The sequence below is a fragment of the Fistularia commersonii genome, chromosome 27 (genome assembly GCF_037954325.1).
Source record: "Fistularia commersonii isolate RoL2024-O1a breed Wild chromosome 27, RoL_Fcom_v1.0, whole genome shotgun sequence".
In the NCBI taxonomy this organism is placed as follows: Eukaryota; Metazoa; Chordata; class Actinopteri; order Syngnathiformes; family Fistulariidae; genus Fistularia; species Fistularia commersonii.
In genome coordinates, this window is record NC_141310.1 from 2649617 (window position 1) to 2668867 (window position 19251).

The 19251-nt window shown below is 43.1% G+C and overlaps 1 protein-coding gene across 13 annotated transcripts in view; it reads right to left on the bottom strand.

Moving 5' to 3' along the window:
- Positions 1-9455: 9455 nt before the first annotated feature.
- Positions 9456-19251, bottom strand: part of mical2a (microtubule associated monooxygenase, calponin and LIM domain containing 2a) — a 37604-nt gene continuing 27808 nt past the window's right edge. For 10 of the 13 annotated variants that reach the window (XM_086175348.1, XM_086175347.1, XM_086175346.1 and 7 more), the window contains 2 exons: positions 17728-17804; positions 16092-17647 (listed from right to left, as the gene is read on the bottom strand). In XM_086175348.1, coding sequence (XP_086031474.1) covers positions 17261-17647; positions 17728-17804 — 464 coding nt within the window. In that variant the 3' untranslated portion in view covers positions 16092-17260. Of the gene's footprint in view, positions 9612-13385; positions 14863-15990; positions 16034-16091; positions 17648-17727; positions 17805-19251 lie in introns of those variants that run through there. The other 3 variants (XM_086175342.1, XM_086175341.1, XM_086175343.1) reach the window with 3 other exon arrangements.

Genomic DNA, 19251 nt, shown 5'->3' on the forward strand with positions numbered 1-19251 from the left:
TCAGGAGGTTAATGAAAATGTAAATAAAGAAAATACTTTTACATTTACATTTGCATTTACATCAAAATTTGTCCACCCTCTTTGAGGCCCAGAAGGACACATGGCATCAGGTTAACAACTTGATTATCTCTCCAACAGAGAGTGGGGGCAGAGTTTAAACAGTCAAATGAAAGTATTTCACAGTGCTGCCGTGCTAGCGTTGTCCGTGACACGCAGTATTCTGATGCCTCCCCCCTCCTGAGTCACCAGGCAATGTCCGAGCCAACAGGTCAATCTATTCGATGTCTAACTTTAAATGCAAATTGAGACACGTGATCCCTGAAATGCGAATAATCCCAGGTACCCAACCCCTCCGGAAAAAAAGACACAGAAAATATAAGCATTTCAGAAAAGATCCCATTTCCACTGGATAAAAAAAAGCCTCATCCAACATCTGGCTGACAACTGCAAATGAAACGTGTTTCATCTGCAATTTGTCTCAGGTTATTTGACTTCTGCAGAAGTTGGGTCAGACTGCTCGGTTAACTCGGTTTAGAATTCCTCAATCGAAACAAACAAATCGATGCTGCTTTGTTGCAATACTGATTTTATTATCAGCCACATGTATCTTTACATATTTAAAATGTTTTCTAACCTACCAAGGCGGTTTAGAAATAGAACTTGGACTGCAAATAACCATATTATAATGCAAGCAAAAGAAAGTTCTAATGTGAATAAGTGGATATAAGCAGTCGAGGAGGCAAGTCCAGGAGGCTGACCTCACCCCAGAAGATCTAAAGGAACGTGCATTCTCCCTTTGAGTCTTTTAGAATTTTTAATAATTTTATTTGCAGATCCAGAAGTTCCGTCCACCGAGCGATCTTCTCTCATATGAGCATGCCTTGTGATTCTAGTCGCCCAACGCATCAGTGATACTCCTCAAGGTCAGAATCGGAATAATTTGGTTGTTTTGTGCCTGTTAGCCACGGCGGTTGTTACAAGGCTGTTACAAATACGGCGCCCACACCAACAGATTTCCAGCATAACATTAACGGCAGTCACAGTGAAAAATCTTTTATTTCAGTTTAGCTGTAATTTAGACATCCTCAATATCAATAGCAATCTAACAAATATAGTTTGTTTGGAATAAAAGTAAGTGCATTCGGTTGCGCCAAATGCATTTATTATATTTTCTTTTATAATATATGTCCCAAAATGCAACACCCACAAGACATTTGGGTGGATCTCAAAAGAGTCAGCTGTGGTCCTGTCTGGACAGGTCATCCTCCAGGGACTAATGTTTTGACACCAATCTCTCAAAAGAGTGATCGGCGAGGAGGAACTCTGTTCCGGCTGTCTGTAGCCGTCGTTTAACGCCGTGGAATACCTGTCAGTGTGCATTTATCTGTGAGAGAATTTGAAGGTGTATAATTCAAATGTGCCTTTTTGCCATATACTTTGCCTGTGTTAATCCAAACACATATTTGTAATATATTCATTTGTTATCTATACAGTCTATCCTACAGTCAAGGTTACCCCCCTTTAACAACCATTCACTCACTCATTTACACGCGATCTAAACAGACTCATTCACTCATTCATATGATGAGGAAACCAGAGAAAACGCACGCAGACACTGAGAACACGAGACTAAACACAGAAAGGCCCCCTGTCGGAATCATACTAAGGATCTTTTTTCTGTGAGGTGGAAACACAACTCACTGTCATATGTTTAACACCTTCTACTGATTATGCATTTTACTATCGAGCTGCTCCTAATATTTTTTTTTGGTAAAGAAATCAAAAGTGAGCAATCCTTGCTTTTCATGGGGAACTGAACACAGATGTCTGACAGCAGCTGTAAATCATCCGTCAGTGTGCAAAAGATAGAACAGGCGTGAAATATGCATTGTAAATCGCAGTGTTCTGAGAGCTTTCTAGCGTACACGTGAACAGCAGTGACTAGCGGATGTCAAATCACCTCGGGGTGCACGGATTGCGTCTCCAAAGACTTGATTATGAGTCTTCTTTCCTTCGTCGGGACACGGCATAAGTGGATGCAAGGTTTCAACCGTTATTCTCCAGACGCTGCCGGTCTGTTGTGATTGGTCGCCTGGATAGTGACTTTTCAAAAGACAACAGCCAAGCCCTTTTGTATAGATTTCTTTAACATCTATGTTACTCCAAATGGAAATAAACATCATAGTGCATCGAGGGTGTAAAAGGAATCTACTGAAACCTGGATCTGGTTAGGGAAATGTTTACCGTGGTAATAAACCAACTGAAAATTTTTGTTGGTTTCCTTTTGGCTTTGAAACAAACATCCATCTGTTGGCGATGTGTGGAGTCGCCTCCCTCTGGCCGCGAGGAAAAATGCAGCTTCCCAGGACCCAGTATCCCCAAAGTAGAAGCGTCATTGGATCATTTACTATCTACATCACATGGCCATCGCATTTTTCACATCCGACGCCAAAGTCCCACGATGACAAGTCAATTAATATCTCGATCTTTTTATTCCAACCATTTCGTCAGACCTGCAAATGTTGAGCCCCACTGTCACAAATTCAAAGCCCCGCTGTGAGCCTCAACCATCCAGCCCGCTCCACGCACCAAGCGGCGGCAAGTAACCTGTGGCTTCGTCAGCGTGTTTTTTTTGGAAATGAGATCAATCGGGTCATCAAATATTTTCACTGCATGTAGAGAAATGGCTCCATTGCCATTTTGGATAATTCACTGACTGTATAACAGCAGTCTGGACGGCAAACAAATCAAACCATCCTGAAGTGCATCTGTGCTGCTTCCACATGCTCACTACCTCACCTCATTCACATGTCAAGCCCTAACTCTACTCTTGTTGGTCCCAGCCTGCACGCATCCTGCCTATTTTTGTTATTTATTTTATTCTTGTCATCGCTATTGTCACTCTATTTATATATTTATCTATTTATTTGTCGTTGAGTTTTGGTTGTCTATTTTTCACCCTTACTGTTGTCCATTCTTATCCCTGATGTTGCTGTTGTTGTTCTCCGTGCTCTCTATTTATTCATGGATTTGCCATCTTCTGTCTTCAAGCTCTCTCTATTTATATTTATATTCATATTTATTTTTGACACTATAACTGTGATGCTGCTGTGACAAAATAATACCTTTTCTATGGGGACTAATAAGTTCATCTTATCTTATCTTATCTTATCTTATCTTATCTTATCTTATCTTATCTTATCTCGTCTTATCTTATCTTATCTTATATACTGCCAGGTTTTAACCCAATCTGGCATTTTTATCATTCATTTCTTACTCTAGATTGGTCAAAGAATCCTAGAATCTGTAATTCGGTCTTGATTGTTAGTGAAGTCTAGTTATAGTTAATTTGCTTTCTCTTAATTGTACAAATAAGTTGGTGACAAAGTTAGTTAGTTATTTTTAACAAGCAGATGCATGGACCCTTTTCATTTCCCGCTGTACTTTGCAAAGGCTGCTGCTCTTTGTTTAATCTTCTTAGCGGCGCTCAGAATCGTTCTGTGTTCATGTACAAACTGTTCGTCAAAGTGGTTTTAATTCCTCAAAAACGGAGGTTGAAAATCCACGGCTGGCGAAAACATGGATCCCGCGACCGGACCGGAGGCGCAACACTGCGCAAGAAAACAGAAACCAGAGAAACCATGGTTCCTCCTCACCAGGGGCTCCTGGATGAAGGATTGTTCTGCTGTGCTGCTGCAATTCTTTGAGTTGAACCTGCAGCTTTAAGCTTCTGATGGAGGCCACGGTACAATAGAATTAGCCTTGTTTAGGTCATTTTCCTCCAGATCTGCCCGATTGCCTGCCGCTGGCCTGCCTGGTTTAGCCTGGCCTGCAACCTTGTCTAATCAGATAGCATGAGAGACCAGGTGCTCTTCTACTTCCACTGCATGCAGCCAGTGGCTGATTGGCTTAACTCACATGGAGGAGAACAAGCAGAGAGGTCTACTAGATAAATGGGAGTGGGAGAAGCAGGAGATCACGCGCCGAGTCGTCTGACCTTTGACCTACATCACAGGAGGCATGTGTAAACTTAGTATTGTTTTCTTTTTTGCTAAAAGGAGACCTGAGTTATGAGTGGTAAATACGCCAACGTATATCAGTAATTTACCCACCCTACACACTTATTTTTTTCAAAGATCGGAGTAAAAATATTGCTCAGTGCATAGAAGGGTATTTAAAATGGATTAAGTGGATTAGAATTCGAGGCTTCCTGTTTCCCCCCCATTTATGAGTTAATCCTGACCGTCCTCCGGTACAATAAGATATATATGATTATATAAAAGCACGCAAATTTCCCATTTTTTTCTCATAATCTTTTTGTCTCACAATCTTTTCAAATTCTATTTTTGATTGATTTGCTTGGACTCCACATAGTGCACTAATATGTGCTGTGAATACACACACACACACACACACACACACACACACACACACACACACATATATATAAATATATATATTGTATTAGTGAAACATGATTTCCGAGAGAAAGCAGTGCTCATATTTGGCAGCATCTGCAGCTCATTTGACTCTGTGAGGTAGAGTATATAAAAGGTTTTTAAATTGTTTTTAAAAGAGGGAATTTAATGACTGATAAAGTGAAATTGTACAAAGAAATAGATTGTCACATGTTTACCTTTGCACCCCCACCACCACACACACACACACACACACACACACACACACACACACACACACACACACCTTTAATAAAGCATTTAACTAAGCTGAGTCGAGGACGTGAAATGACGGAAATGACTTTTGAAGTCTAGGTTTTCTCCCGAATCGTCACTTGACTAGTCAGTGATATACTATATAAACGGCCTGCACATCACTGAGTAGTTGTAAGGTGCACAGAGGATTAAGCCGCAGGGTCTGTGTCTAAATTCTAATCTAACTTTGCACAGGTTGCATCTGCACACCCACTGGGCAGCACAGCTTCCATTCTGGCTGAAACATGCGCATCCTGTCACACTAAACCAATTATCATCCATTTAAATAACTACTTGACTGGCAACAAAAATTTCAAGTTGGGCTCAAACCGTCCCGGTCAGCTGTTACTGAAATGCATTTATTCTCAACCATTAAATCAGTTAAAATGCAAGGATTCTGAAAATATTTGATTCATGTTTTCTTATTTGAATCGAGATCCCACACATCCTCCAGGTGACTGTCAAACTAAACTCCTTAACACCAAACATTTAAAGATATTTCAGTTGATTTCAGCATTTCATGGTCATGCGCACGTGCCAGGAGCCATTCCCTCTCAAGAATCAAACTTGTGCGCCAACCGTTGTGAATAAAGGTGGAGCGTGCATGCAGCAGCTACGCAGACAAAACAACAATAAATCCTTCATTATCTATACCGCTTATCCAGCACTCTGGGTTGTAGGGGGGAGCGGTGGGGGGACTGGAGCTTATCCCAGCGGTCATCATTAGGTTAGAGGCAGGGTTCACCCTGGACCCGTCACCAGTCTATCACAAGGCCCCAAATGAAGACATCAACCATTCACACTTCCATTCACAGATCACATAGAGAAATAGAGGCGTTCACCCTCCTACTCATGTGTCATATAGAACAGACACGGGCGTTTTATGTCCCGCGGGCCACATCCGGCCCGTTTAGTTTTTTTATCCGGCCCGCCAAATTATTTTCTTTGAATAACTTAATAAGAATTTTAATCAATATTGAATTTAGAAACTCCTTTTTTTTTCCTTTTGCTTAATTTTGTATGGATGATTGCATACAAAATAGTGTCAGTACATTTATACGATCATTTATGATTTTTATAGTTGAAATAAAATGCCAAAAAAATTAAATATCTAAATTGCAATTTTCATTTTGTGTAATTTACATGATGCCTTCTTGGCCCGTGCGTAAAACTTAAATAAGAAAATTGGCCCGCCAGCCCAAATAATTGCCCACCCCTGATATAGAACCATTCATCCTCTCATTCACTCATCATAGGGATAAACAACCATTCACTTTCTTATTCACAGATCGTATAGAAACATACAAGCATTCTCTCCTCCATCCAGACATCATGCATCCATTCACTCATTCATTCAGATGGCATGAAGAAACATGGTAGGAAACCATCAAAAGCACGGGGGGAAACGTAGAGACTCCACACGGAAAGACCCCTTGTCTGAATTGAACCGGGAGCCACCTTGTTGCGAAGCGGAAGCATTGAACGCCGTGCCGTCGTACCTGCATTTTAGTGCACATAAAGGTAACTTCTAAGAATAATGGTCCGAAACGGTTAGCGGTATTTCCAGAAACCCGCCCCAATGGAGTGTCCTGCAAAACAACTGCGCGAGTTTGCTTTTTCCTGACGGCTTCATTGGAGTTTTAAACACTTTGTCTACAAATCTCTTTATCTCTGTGGGAGCTCGGTCGCCTGTTCAATTGAGGGTCGTGCCAGTCGACTGCGGACATTAAAGACAGATTATTGCATAACCAATGTTTAAAATGTGATTATGAGCAGATGTGCATGCAGATTGCTGCAGAGGCAGAGGATTTTGCGATATCAGACAGATGCATGATTTCAGAGCAAGGCTTTACGTTCGACATCGACGAAACTCTGCCATCTGGAAGAGGAAAATAGTTTGGCCTGCAGCGCGATAGGAAATATTCAGGGAGAAATAATCTCTTCGCCCATCCAACGGTGTCGGCTGCAACTTCACGTTACTTTCTTTCAAAGACTCTCCGCCACAAATGTGTTATAATACACAATAATTGCAGTTAAATGACCGTACTTATAAAATAAATAAAAAAATAAAACATCTGAACGTCGCGATCCGAACACGAGCGTGTTCAAAAGCAGCAATAATAGAGGAAAGCATGGATAAAATTTGAAAAATTCTCCCGTCCTTCGGGATTATAAATCAATAAGAGACACGGAGGAGTCCACGCCGTGATAGACCCGAAGCACTCATCCTCCGTGTCACTCCTACCAAGCTCACCTTTTTATGGGTATTTTTCTTAACTGCTTTGAGAATAACTGTTGTCCTATATAAAGGACAGGCTGGGTGATGGTTCTTGTGTGGTTGAGGAGGCTTATTTTATATGAATACCGTGGTATATAAAGGAAGATACAACAGTGTAATTACACGTAATGGCTGGAAATGCTCCTGCCCAAGAGATCTTGCCGTATGATGTCTGATTATGGGTGATCATTTTCTTTTTGGTTAAAAAACGAGGCACATCCCCGGTCCTAGACTTTGCTGATGATAGTGGTTGAGAACAATGGCCTATTGAAATGCATTGTCACCATCCCAGCTTAAATGTCAGAGGATAAGGCTGGCAAGAAATCCAGTGCTGGGTATATAGAAGACGGCTCAGGCGAAGCGAAGACTAGCTGCTGCCATTCTCTCCACCGAAAGATAATTCAGCAGCATTTTACTGCCCGCGCTAACATCGATACATCTGGAACACTGTACATCCTGAGCCGTCCGACGTACGCCGTTATCTTTGATTCTTTTTCTTATTATTATTCCAGAAAATGTTTCATTTCATCAGTCCGGCATCATGAAAGTTCATTCATTCATTGCTTATCCCGCAGTCACGGTTCCGCGGGGCTCGCAAGTTGATCACAGGGCCACATATAGAGACATCCAACCATCCATCCATCCATCTTCTGCCGCTTATCCGGCACTCGGGGTCACGGGAGATTGCTGGAGCCTATCCCAGTTGTCATCTGGCGAAAGGCGGGGTTCACCGTGGACCGGTCGCCAGACAATCGCGGGGCCACATACAGAGAAATACAACCATTCACCTGCCATATAAGGACCTATAAACATTCACTCCCTCATTCACACATCTCATGCATGTGTTTGGACTGTGATGGGAAAATGGCAACCAGGAGGAAACTCACGCCGACACAGGAAGGACACGCAAACTCCACACAGAAAGGCCCCCCTGAACAAGGGACTTACTTGCTGTGAGTCGGAAGCCACCGTGCCGCCCCATCTTGAAAGCATTTGACAAAAATCTTTGTAATGGGAAACAAAATCAATGCAGAAACCGTTTCTCTGCAGGATAATGGTACAGTGACAGGCGTGAAGCACCAAGGTGGAGAGGAAGCAAGGGTGTGTGTGTGTGTGTGAAATTTCACTCTGTCGTTTCACCTTCAACCAGGATTTGGTCTCTTGAACATTAGTTTTTAATTTGTGGGTTTATCACCACACTTGCTGTCACTCTCTTTTGACAAAAAACAGGAAAATGTTTTGACTAATCAAATACATTTGAAACTGAAGTCATTCCAGTTGCCAGATATTTTAGATTATTCCATCTTTTGGCCTCATTGTAAAATAAAATTGGACAAGAATTGAGTTTATGCTGGAAGAATTAGAGCTTCTGAACCTGCCATGCCTCCGCTCAAGTGCTGCTGTCCTCCAGGAAATCAACACACACCAAGGTGGACACCTTCTCCTTTTGGAGAAAGCTTATAGTCAGACTAGTCCCTATTTATGTTACCATAGGCTTACTCTGCTGATGGACATCCCATGATGCAACTCTCTCATTCCTCCCACTCTCTCTCACGTCTGCAGTCGTGTCCCATCACCAATGCACGATTATAACCTTCACCCGAGTTCTTGGACATTCTCATTTCGCAGGTTCCCAGGAGGCGTGGCTTGATCTTCTACAGCGTCCCACCAGATGTTAACCACTGTTATTTCTTTTATGAATATTACCGGTAAATTTAATATTATATCATTTCGGCATTTGCCATGTAACTGTCAGCACCCCAGTTATTATTAGTATGAGATCATTTGTGCACTTTCTCCTCCTCCCTCTTTGTCCCTCTCTTTCTCCCCGAGCCGATCAAGGCAGACGGCCGCCCACATTGAGCCAGGATCTGTCTGAGGGGTCGGCCCGGTAAAATGGGGAATAGTAGGTCTCTGTCAATCACTGATTAAGAGTGCGGTCCAGATGTTTTTGTCATCGGATGAATAAAATCTGACTCGACTTGACAAATCACAAACATGTGACAAAGGTGATCTATGAATTCCATCATGTTTTGGTTATCGGTTACACGCCATTCCTGTCGTTTTGCCATCACAGAAATACCGTAACTGCGATATACAACAAGGATATTTAACATTTATTGTCTGTGTCTGATGCACCAGGACAAAATCTTTGTAAGTTTTATTTTCAGCATTGACCTGTTCAAAGGATTTAACTGCACAACCCAAATGCGCTCCTCCATAACAGCACGTGGGACTGTCGTAGAAAACCCTTTTGAAAAACCTGTACTTTGCAGGGAGCCTTGAGACATAACAAACCGTGTTTTTCGATGAACGCAGATCGCGCACCGGTGTTTTGGTGTCTGGCTCGTTTGATAAACCAATGAGCTCCATGTTGCCGGAAAAAGCAAAATGTTGTTTGTGCAAAAGGAGCTTTTCTTTCGCAGCTCTTCTGTGAAAGAAGCCACCCCCCCACCCCACCCCCGTGCTTTTCCTCAGTTGCCGTTTGCTGGCTCTCAATTGACTTCCCCCTAACTGGTTGATGGATTCGGTTTACTTTGCTGTCAAATAGAGTTACGTTGCCAGACGAATATCCTTGCTGAATTAAAGTGAGGTCTGGCCAAACTCAGTGCGATAGATAGCTGGAAAAAAAAAAAGGGAGGATTGTTTGAATTGAACCAGCCTGAACAGTGAATGGGATATAGATGTTATTAAATTGTCAGTACAACGAGTAAAGCATAGCGGGTGTGTTAGGCTACTCTGGGTCCCCGCGTTCACTAAGAGCAGAAGGGGGGGGCCGCGATTTCGGCCCAAGCTCCTCTTCTACGGAACCATCCTCCAATCTGGATCAGACACCCTATCTTTGTTTTTATGAATAGGCTTAAAACCTATCTTTTTGACAGAACATATAGTCAGGGCGAGGCCAGCTTATGGATGCTGCCATAGGGTTACTCTGCTGAGGGATATCCCATGATGCACTTCTCTCATTCCTCCCACTCCGCCTATCCTGTCTGCACTCATGTCCCTTGATCATGATAGTAATCTCATATCATATCATAACCTCTATCTTGCTTTCTATCACTCTAACCTCTCTGTCTGACCTCAAGGCTGCATCCTGTCTCCTCTGCTCTTCAACTTCTACATCGAAGACTGCGGGTCCACCCAACAGGACTGCCGCCCGGTGAAGTTTGCCGGTCCCTATAGTCTGGTCTTTCACTCCACTACGGTTCAGCCCTGCAGGACTTCACGCTCTGGTGCGAAGCCTCCTACCTGTAGCTGAATCTGAGCAAGACTAAGGACATCATACTCTTCAGCAGGCAGAGGCAACTGGCAGAGCCCGTCACCACCACCATGCAAGGGGAGCCACTAAAAACAGTGAAGGAGTACAGATACCTGGGCACCGCCTACATCTTAGGGCCTTGCGGACCCCTCAGACTCCTCACGGGCTTACCACCCCCCCCTTTCCCTGTGTGTGTGATGCCACTCATGATATATTTATCATATAAATGCAGAGCGCAGCTTACTTCACAGTCTCCTCCATTGGTACAATTTGCACAATTCTGTACAGTATTTGTTATACCTATATTATATATATATTTGCCCATTTATTTATTGATGTTCATAATTTAGTCTCCTCACTTCTGTTGAGTGCTAGTGCTTGCACATGGGGGGACTCTGGGTTTCTGTAGATCTTCTTAAAGAGTGTGGTCCAGACCTGCTGGACGCGGAAGGTGCCATCAGACGACCGGGTTGCGATTTTGGTGCCATAGAAATAAAATATGACTCGACTTGACTTGACTAGAATACATAAATGCAAATAATGCGAGGGAAATATTCAAACAAAACTGATGTCGAACAGAAAGAGTGCAAGACACAATATGAAATGGCTTTGCAAGAAATACAAGCAGAAGTTCCAAAATATTTAGACCCTTTCAGAGCAATCTAACGGCAGGAACACCAGAGCAACAGATTAGTAATGTTAATGGGCAAACAGCGGATGATTCATCCAAGCAGGTGAGAGGAATTTTTGACTTATTTCAACACATAAAGGCAAAGAATTCAAAAGATTCGGGTCACGTTGAGGGTTGCACCGCTTGCACTCCCTGACGGGAATCTACGAGTGTCTGTATTATCTTCCTCAGCACCAGTCACATTCAGCAGATGCAGGGCGCAATTTTGTTCAAGGACTCCACCGTAGCATTTCTTAAGTTAATAAAATGCACAGTGCACGCGAATGCCACTGACAAAGGCAGAGAAAATGAGGAATGCCCACACAGTGCATCTCGCTCCGGGCCCATGAAAGTACCAAATTTAATTGAAAGACTCCTACTAATAGAATAAAAGAGGATTGGGTTGTTACAACGGTAATAACAGAACAGAATAACGGAAATATTTAGGTGATTAAATTCTGATGTCCTAATGAGCGCACGCATGCTATATGATTAGGAAAATAAATAATTAGAGGCTATCTGGTGTAGATGACTGAGTAGCCAGAGGGATTCATTCTGCACATCACCATACACTCATTGTATATTGGATACAAGGCATAAAATACGTTCAATTATTATTCTTATTTTGATTTGCCCAAATGGGGACACGTGAATGAGATAGTGAATGGTTATATGTCTCCGGGGGCTCCGGCCCCCCCACCATGACCCTGAGTGAAGGATAAGTGGTATAGATAATGAATGAACTAATAAATACGTGAATGAGAGTATCATCATCATCATCATCAGAATTGTTGCTATGACGATGTTGTGCCACAGTAATTGCCCCAGATGTGGGTTGCGGCAACTCGGGTTGTTGTTTAAGAGAGAGGAGTCACGCAGGCATTCCACCTGACCGCCTCGCTGAGCCATCCGGCGAGGGATTTACATTCTTAGCCTCACCCACGATGCAGTCGCAGACGTGTTGAAATGAGGTATCGGATGCAAAGACATCGAGAGCCACTAAGAGCCGGAGGCCTGACATTCGAGCAGTTCCCCGATCATCTGACTGGATGAATATTCCGGCGCGCTCTTACACGGTGGCCTGTGTCCACCCGACCAGATGAGGCGGAGGACGTGGGGAGGTGATTTGGATCTACACGTGTCGTTGGCTTCATTAAGCGAAAAAAAAGATAGCAATTACAGCTGGGATTAATTTAGAGATGTGAGCAGATTTCATGGTTTTAATGAGGAATTTGTGTGGATCCGGGTTAGGAGCTGATAGCCGGAGTGGAAAAGACGTCTTTGAAAGGAGCCGACATCCAGCGGTGGGACGACTCGGCGCTATTATTCTAAAGCTCTTAAAATCAGCCGGGATATTGAATAAAAAAAAATAAATTAAAAAAAAGAGAGAAAAAAAGCTGTTAATTCGCTGTAGATTTTTCACCCACATTTATCCGTCGCCTCACAATCTGGCCTCCATTCCAAAAGCGGCGTCTGCCCAGAACCCACTTTTAATTTTATTTTTCCGCTAATGGAGGTCTGATGGTTTTTTCCACCGAAGAATTCACGTAAAAACCTCTTCCATCTTTCCGGGGGTCTCCAAAGGCCACCCCGACGGGAGTGAAGATCTGTCCCGGGATCTGCGATTTGGTGGATTTTTTCATGAAAAAGGCATTTGTTTTCCATCAGGCAAGTGTTAGCAGGAGGGTGGTGCTGACAGCGAGGATCCCCTTCGCCCGACAGGTTCCGCCAGACTAACATCTGCTCCGTCGTCTCGGACAGTTTCCATCGTCTGCCCGGCCTCAGATGCTATTCGGAGTCTGACAGCGAAGCAGGCTCGGAGCGGCTCGGACGTTATTAAATGCCGGCGTCTGGCACCATTCGTCAACATGAAGCGCAGACGTCGTTCAGCGTGGCCACGTGATTCTCCGTGGTTGTGCTGCTGTTTGTTTGGACGGTGCAGGGAACTGCTCCCCTCTCGACACCACCTGCCTTGCTTGCGTCTTCTCTGCCGCCATATTGCGTCGGTTGCGGCTGTTTGTCCGGCATTTGGCTGAAAAGGGTCATTTTTTTTTTCTCTTAAGGGACATTTAAATGCTCAAATAGAAAACGGGTGTTTTACCCCCGCCCGACGTGACGGTTTCCGCCAAAATTGCCAGAATAATGACGTTATATTTTTAAATTAATCTCATCCCGTCTTCTTTTTTTTTTTTCCACGGCTTTTGTAATTTCACTGCAATTTTCATGTCCTGATTGCTCCGCTCCTCAAAGGCTGCCCTTCTATTTCTGATCCTCCTTTGCATTTAAGGAGGGCGTAATTTAAAAAAAACAAAAAAAAAAAAAAACAAATCAAAAAGTGATAAAATAAAAACCCGGGTCAGCGAGCGGAGATGAACTCACAGTACAAGTTGTTTTTCTACAGACGCTTTGGCTTCATGATCGGAGGAAATACTTCTGAGCTCAGTCAGAGGAAATACTTTCTTTGGCTGTGACAACAAAAATATCCGACAGTTTAATGAGACATCGGACCAACACTTACAGGATAAATAGTCGCTGAAAAGTCAATGTATATGGAAGATGTTTTCAGACTCCAGGTCATAAGGACTGAAATTCATTGAGTAGTCGCTGGGCGCAAGGTGGGGTTCACCGCCAGTCGCCAGTCCATCACATGGCCTCTTCTTCAGACATACAACCATTCACTCTCACTGTGACTGGTGGAAATTCAGGAGTGTAATTAAGGGCAATGAAAAAGGATTTGTTTGTTTTAATCGGCTCTTTGTCGAGACGTAACTGTCTGCCGCAGCTCTTTTCATGTCGGTAGCCTTGAATACCTCGACGCAGAAACATTTCGAGATGTTCAATTCACTTTTGTATTCACTGGATTTCAGCCCCGTCACAAGAGGCTCCACGCACACCTACGACTTCATATCGAAGTACTGACCTTGTCGCTTGTTGTTTCATTTTATTTACACCACATGCCGCTTGACTTTGCTGGATAATTTATCTTTTGCATACACTTTATTTTTAAATTAACAACGCTGGATATATTCGTGAGTGTTCCAGTCTCATATATAAAACGTTCATTCATTATCTCTCCCTCTTATCCTGTTGTCACCCGTCAATCACAGGGCTACATACAGAGACATACAGCCATTCACTCATATATCATAAAGAGACATACAGTACAACCATTCACTTCCTCATTCACACCTCTTGGTAATTTAGCATCTCCAATGAACCTCCTGCATATTTTTGAAACTTGGAGGAAACCAGAGAAGCTGTGGGAAACAGACTCCACACAGAAACTCAACCAGGGGCTTTCTTGCTTTCAAGCAGAAGGGTGAACCACTGCGTCACCGTGCTGACTTATACAGGACTGTCTTGGAAAATTAGAATATTGTGATAAAGTTCTTTAGCTTCTGTAATGCAATTGCAAAAACAAAAATGTCATACATTCTGGATTCATTACAAATCAACAGAAATAATGCAAGCCTTTTATTATTTTAATATTGCTGATTATGGCTTACATCTTAAGAAAACTCACAAATCCTATCTCAAAATATTAGAATATCATGAAAAAGTATTTTTTGTTTTTTTAATTGCATTACAGAAGATAATGAACTTTATCACAATATTCTAATTTTCTAAGACAGTATATATGTCAGCGCTAAATAGAAGTTCAAAACAAACATTGGACAACTTTTCGCTTTTTTTTAAAACACATTTGTATTATTTACAAATATCTTTCACCATAAATATGCAGAACTAATAGCGATGACACTGAAGATCATTCTCTCTGCATCGGTTTCTAGATTAAAAATCCAAACATTCAGCATCATATTTATAAATTAATAGATACATAGTGGCTCCATCTGCACAGGAACGGGGACGGTCAACTTTCAAAAATATCAACAGCTGCAAAGAAATTTGAACAAAGGCCTTCAGCAACACTGGCCTGGAGCGCCTGCGAAATTTAAGGAAACGGAGATGAACTACCCTCTGGTGATTGGATTGATTATTTAAACGTCTCAGGTGATCTTTCACTAAGGGGGGAAAATGTTTATTCACTTGTAAGGATGATTATTGAAATATGTTGGTGCTGCTTTTATGACTAGAAGAGGAGGAAGCAGAGGAACGGCTCCCAACCATGCTGTTAGAGGGAAAAGGTGAGATCACACAGGTTTCGACTTTACAGCCTGCTGCAACACACACACACACACACACATTTTAGTGTGTGGAGCTTCAAATGCAGTACTTCATCCGTGCACCAAGCCAGAATTTTAAGTATAATTTACTGTTAATCTTTTTTTTTTTTAACAAAGCTGTGCAATAGCACATCCTCCAAACCCAAATCACAGTGCAGTTGCCTTTTTGCCTATTTTTGTTTTTTCATTTAATTTGTAATAACACGGTTATAGGTGTTGTTCCACCAAGCTACTTTTGCAGTCATATATAGATTATTGGAGGTCTTTCAGTCCCAAAACAACACACAGTGCCTTTCTGTGCAGACCGATTTGATCAGTGAGGTTATTATTTGAGGACCTCTGGCAGTTGAGTGAAATATCACTTAGACCCTTTTGGGGAAAAGAAAGGCGCTGAATAAACTGTGAACCTCTACTGGAAGAGAGCTTGTGTAGAAAGACCGGTGCTGGGATTCTAGAAACCCCAAAAAAGACACTGTCTCCTCCTCCTCCTCTCAAAGAAGCGATGGAAGCCATGCTCTTATTCCTTTTTTGGGGTTGCCCAACAATTCCTTTGGAAGTGGATACACTAACACCGGATCATCCTTGAGGAGGCTGGGGAGGCCTTCTGCCTGGACCGGCCCCATCAGAAAATAACCATTTAACACACACTCAGGAGTGAGTGGCCATATTGCTTAATTTCATTTTGTACGGGAGACGCCGACAATTAATGCAGCGGCAATTTGCGATAAGTGAGTTAATACCCAGGACGGCTGAAGCGTTTCATTAGCACAGATGAGTTGGGCTGGACCGGATAGATGAACAACTTCATTAGGCTCGTTGTTAAAAAGCGCATGGAAACGAGCGCGCGCACACACACGCCGTCAAACCGTGACCGTGCAGGTGATCACCTTTAACGCCACATTTCTCCCGGCCATCCGTCAGAGGCCTGGGCTGGTGAAAGGAGGAGAAAGCGGTTACGGGAGGGACACCAAGGAAAAACAACAAGGCGCAGCAATGTAGAAAATGTTTATGAGGGCAAAACCAACACTGACAGTCAGAGGAGAGAAGTTAGTCGTACACATCGTGGCTTCGTTGTTCATCTTTGGCATTTGAAATAAAAAATAACGATGCTGTAATGCGACCGTGATATCTGATCTCCTCTGAGAGACCCAGCAGAAAAAAAAAACAACAGCATTTAACACCATCCTCGAACATTTTAAAGCAAAATGAACAATAAAAGAACTGTAAAGTGCACTATCAGCGTCAATAGTGTATTTCAGTGGGAAGTAGGTGAGCTGCTTCCGGTCCGAGAGGTTCGAGGTTGGTTTTCTGACATGCTTTAAAAAATAGAATAAAATAAAATAAGAAAAAAAACAACTGCGTGCACACATGCCTTGCTGCAACACTCGCTGGCTTCTAATCTCTACAGTAAATCTGTAAAAAAAAAATTAAAAAATTAAAAAAAAAACACACCCATTGGGTTGTGGATTCGAAACCGTTAAAAAGTTTCAAACATTACAGAAAGACTACAGAGTGACAGAGCAGGCACTTTTATCCCTGATGGGTTTTCAGAGGTTCATCAGTAGATGGCAGCAAAGTAGAAGTAAATACTGAGCGGTCCCGGTGTCTTAAAGACCCTTGGACGTCCACCGTGAATTTAAAAAAAAAAAAAAAAAAAAGGTATAAAAAGAACTTCAGCCATTTTCTCACACACGTGCAAATGCACACAGCAAATAAAATATAAAGTAGGAGCGAAAGATAACACACGTTCAGTGTCGACGTGAGAGCGGAGCTCCGTCTGCGATTGGCCGCTCCGACCGTTTTCCCAAAGTAAAGTGCATGAAGTAAGTCAGTTGTGACCACCTGAGTGAAGCCATTTCAACCGCGGGATCCACTTTCAGAACGGGTTAAATACAAATATTCGGCATTGACGCGTCGGTCGGTCTTTGCCGCACGGACTCTTTGGCCCCTTGTCTGCGACGGAAAGAGTGTATGCGCATTTGCGGTATAAACACCGCAAAGCCTGTGAGTTTAATGCATTGTAATCCTTACGTACAAGTTGTCAAAGATTCTGCGATCGCCACGGTTCGTATTCAAAATGCTACGATCAAATAAAAAAAGGTGCTTGTGCGCGTTTTCCGGAGGACACCCCAGATCGGGAGCACTTTGAAGGAGCGTCTAGATGAGGCCGACGCGCTCCTGGAGCCACAGCAGCAGGGGCCGGAGGGTGCCGGGCCCTTCGGGCACCACCTCCCAGTGCATCTGCACCAGGACGTCCTGCAGCGCCACCAGCAGCGGCAAACTCAAGCTCAGCAGCTCGTACAGGAACACGTAGTCCTGGGAGTTTTCCCTCAGGTGGCCGGCGAAGGCGTGCGCCATGGAGCGGACGCGCTGGACGGCGCGCTTGGGGGCGTTACACACGGCACGGGTGGCGCTCAGTGTCCAGCTCAGACGCTTCCTAATGAATGAGCCCAAGGTACCTGGTGCGGTTTGGCTCTGTATGTCCGCCGCCTTCGCCCCATCCGCCGAGTCTCTTCTTTCCTCCTCTCTCCTGTCCGGAAGATTCTACGGCAGAGAACACCCTCAGTCAGAATCAATCCATTTATTCTAATCGACGTTACAGCATCGACACCCTCTGCTCTTACCGCGCGTGCGGTGAAGGTCCTGCGAAAGTTGGTCCCGTTGTTGCGCTGATCGAAGTGAAGCTTGCAGAACAGCTTCCCTAAAAAATGAAACAATCTTCATGAACGCAAGCCACAGCCGTTGCTACCGTAGTTTTTCTCTTTTTTTTTCTCAGATAAACTGTAACAGTTTAAAAAAGGGAAAAAAAAAAGGGAAAATACACAACAGTGACAAAATGCGCAATAGGTTTGTCCTCCCAGACTTGTATTAAATTACACCAAATCTGTATTTTGATACTGTACTATCATATCTCACATCTCAGTGTCGTGTAACACTCCCATCCTGATATCCACATTCATGTTGGACACACGCACGCACACACACAAACACACACGCACACACGCACACACACACGCAGAGCCCTTACCCTGTGATTCCTCCATCCTCCTCCCAATAAGGCTTTCAAAAGTATTTAACCTCCCGTGGATTTATGAGTGTACTTTTCAATCAATTTATCTAAGTTTATATGGAAGCACCTTAAAGAATAATGTTTTTAACCTCTGAAAAGCAGATTGTATCTTGATGCTTTTGACTTTTATACATCATTCATTCATTCAATGCAGCCTCCCGAGCCCGTTCAAATGCAAAGGGTTGCTTCAGGAAGGGCATCCGGCATAAAACCCAATATGCGAATCGAACCTACGACTATAATACTGGAATATGGATGAAAGAGTGCATGAGGTTCGGTGGCGTGAGAGAAGAGGATACAGAGAACGGTGTTATATGGAGGTTGATTAGCTGTGGCGACCGCCGAAGGGAGTAGCTGAAAGGAAAACAAGTTTCAAGAGGCAGGGTTCATCCTGTCATGGTGCAAATCAATCACAGGGCACAATCACATATAAACGCACAAACTACAATAGTCCCTCACCACAGTTCATCTTTCATAGTATCATGGATTTGTAACTCTTCTTTTACTTTCAGCTTTTCCCTTCTGATACTTTTTTTAAATCACACATTACAACCTGTTTCTTCACCTCTTTTCCACTCTCTCCATTGCTCTGGACCATTGGTCCCCAAACTACGGCCCGGGGGCCGGATACGGCCCGCCTCCACATTTTGCCCGGCCCCTGAACAATACCAGAGATGCATTATGATTTTATAATCATATTGTAAATAATACAAATATAATCATAATGAATCTACTGGGATAAAATACGTTCTGCAACCATACTTTTAGTGAAATGTGTTGTGTTGGTAGGTGTTTGTATCAGTTGTGTTTCTAACAGTTGTGTCTACAAGAAAGATACTGTTCCTTGGTCTTTTTCTCTGTGAAAAACTTGAAAAGTGTTATTTGGTTATCATTAACTTCATCAATGGTGTTATTTATTTCATTAATAATGTTATTATTTATTTTCTGTTCGAAAGGGTTCATTTTCGGTTGTGTGTGGCTTTCTGTAAAACAATAAACGTTTACGTTTAGACACCTCTGCGATTGTCACACTTTCTGTTACAAACTGGCCCGGGAGAAGGGAAAAGTTATTTGGCCC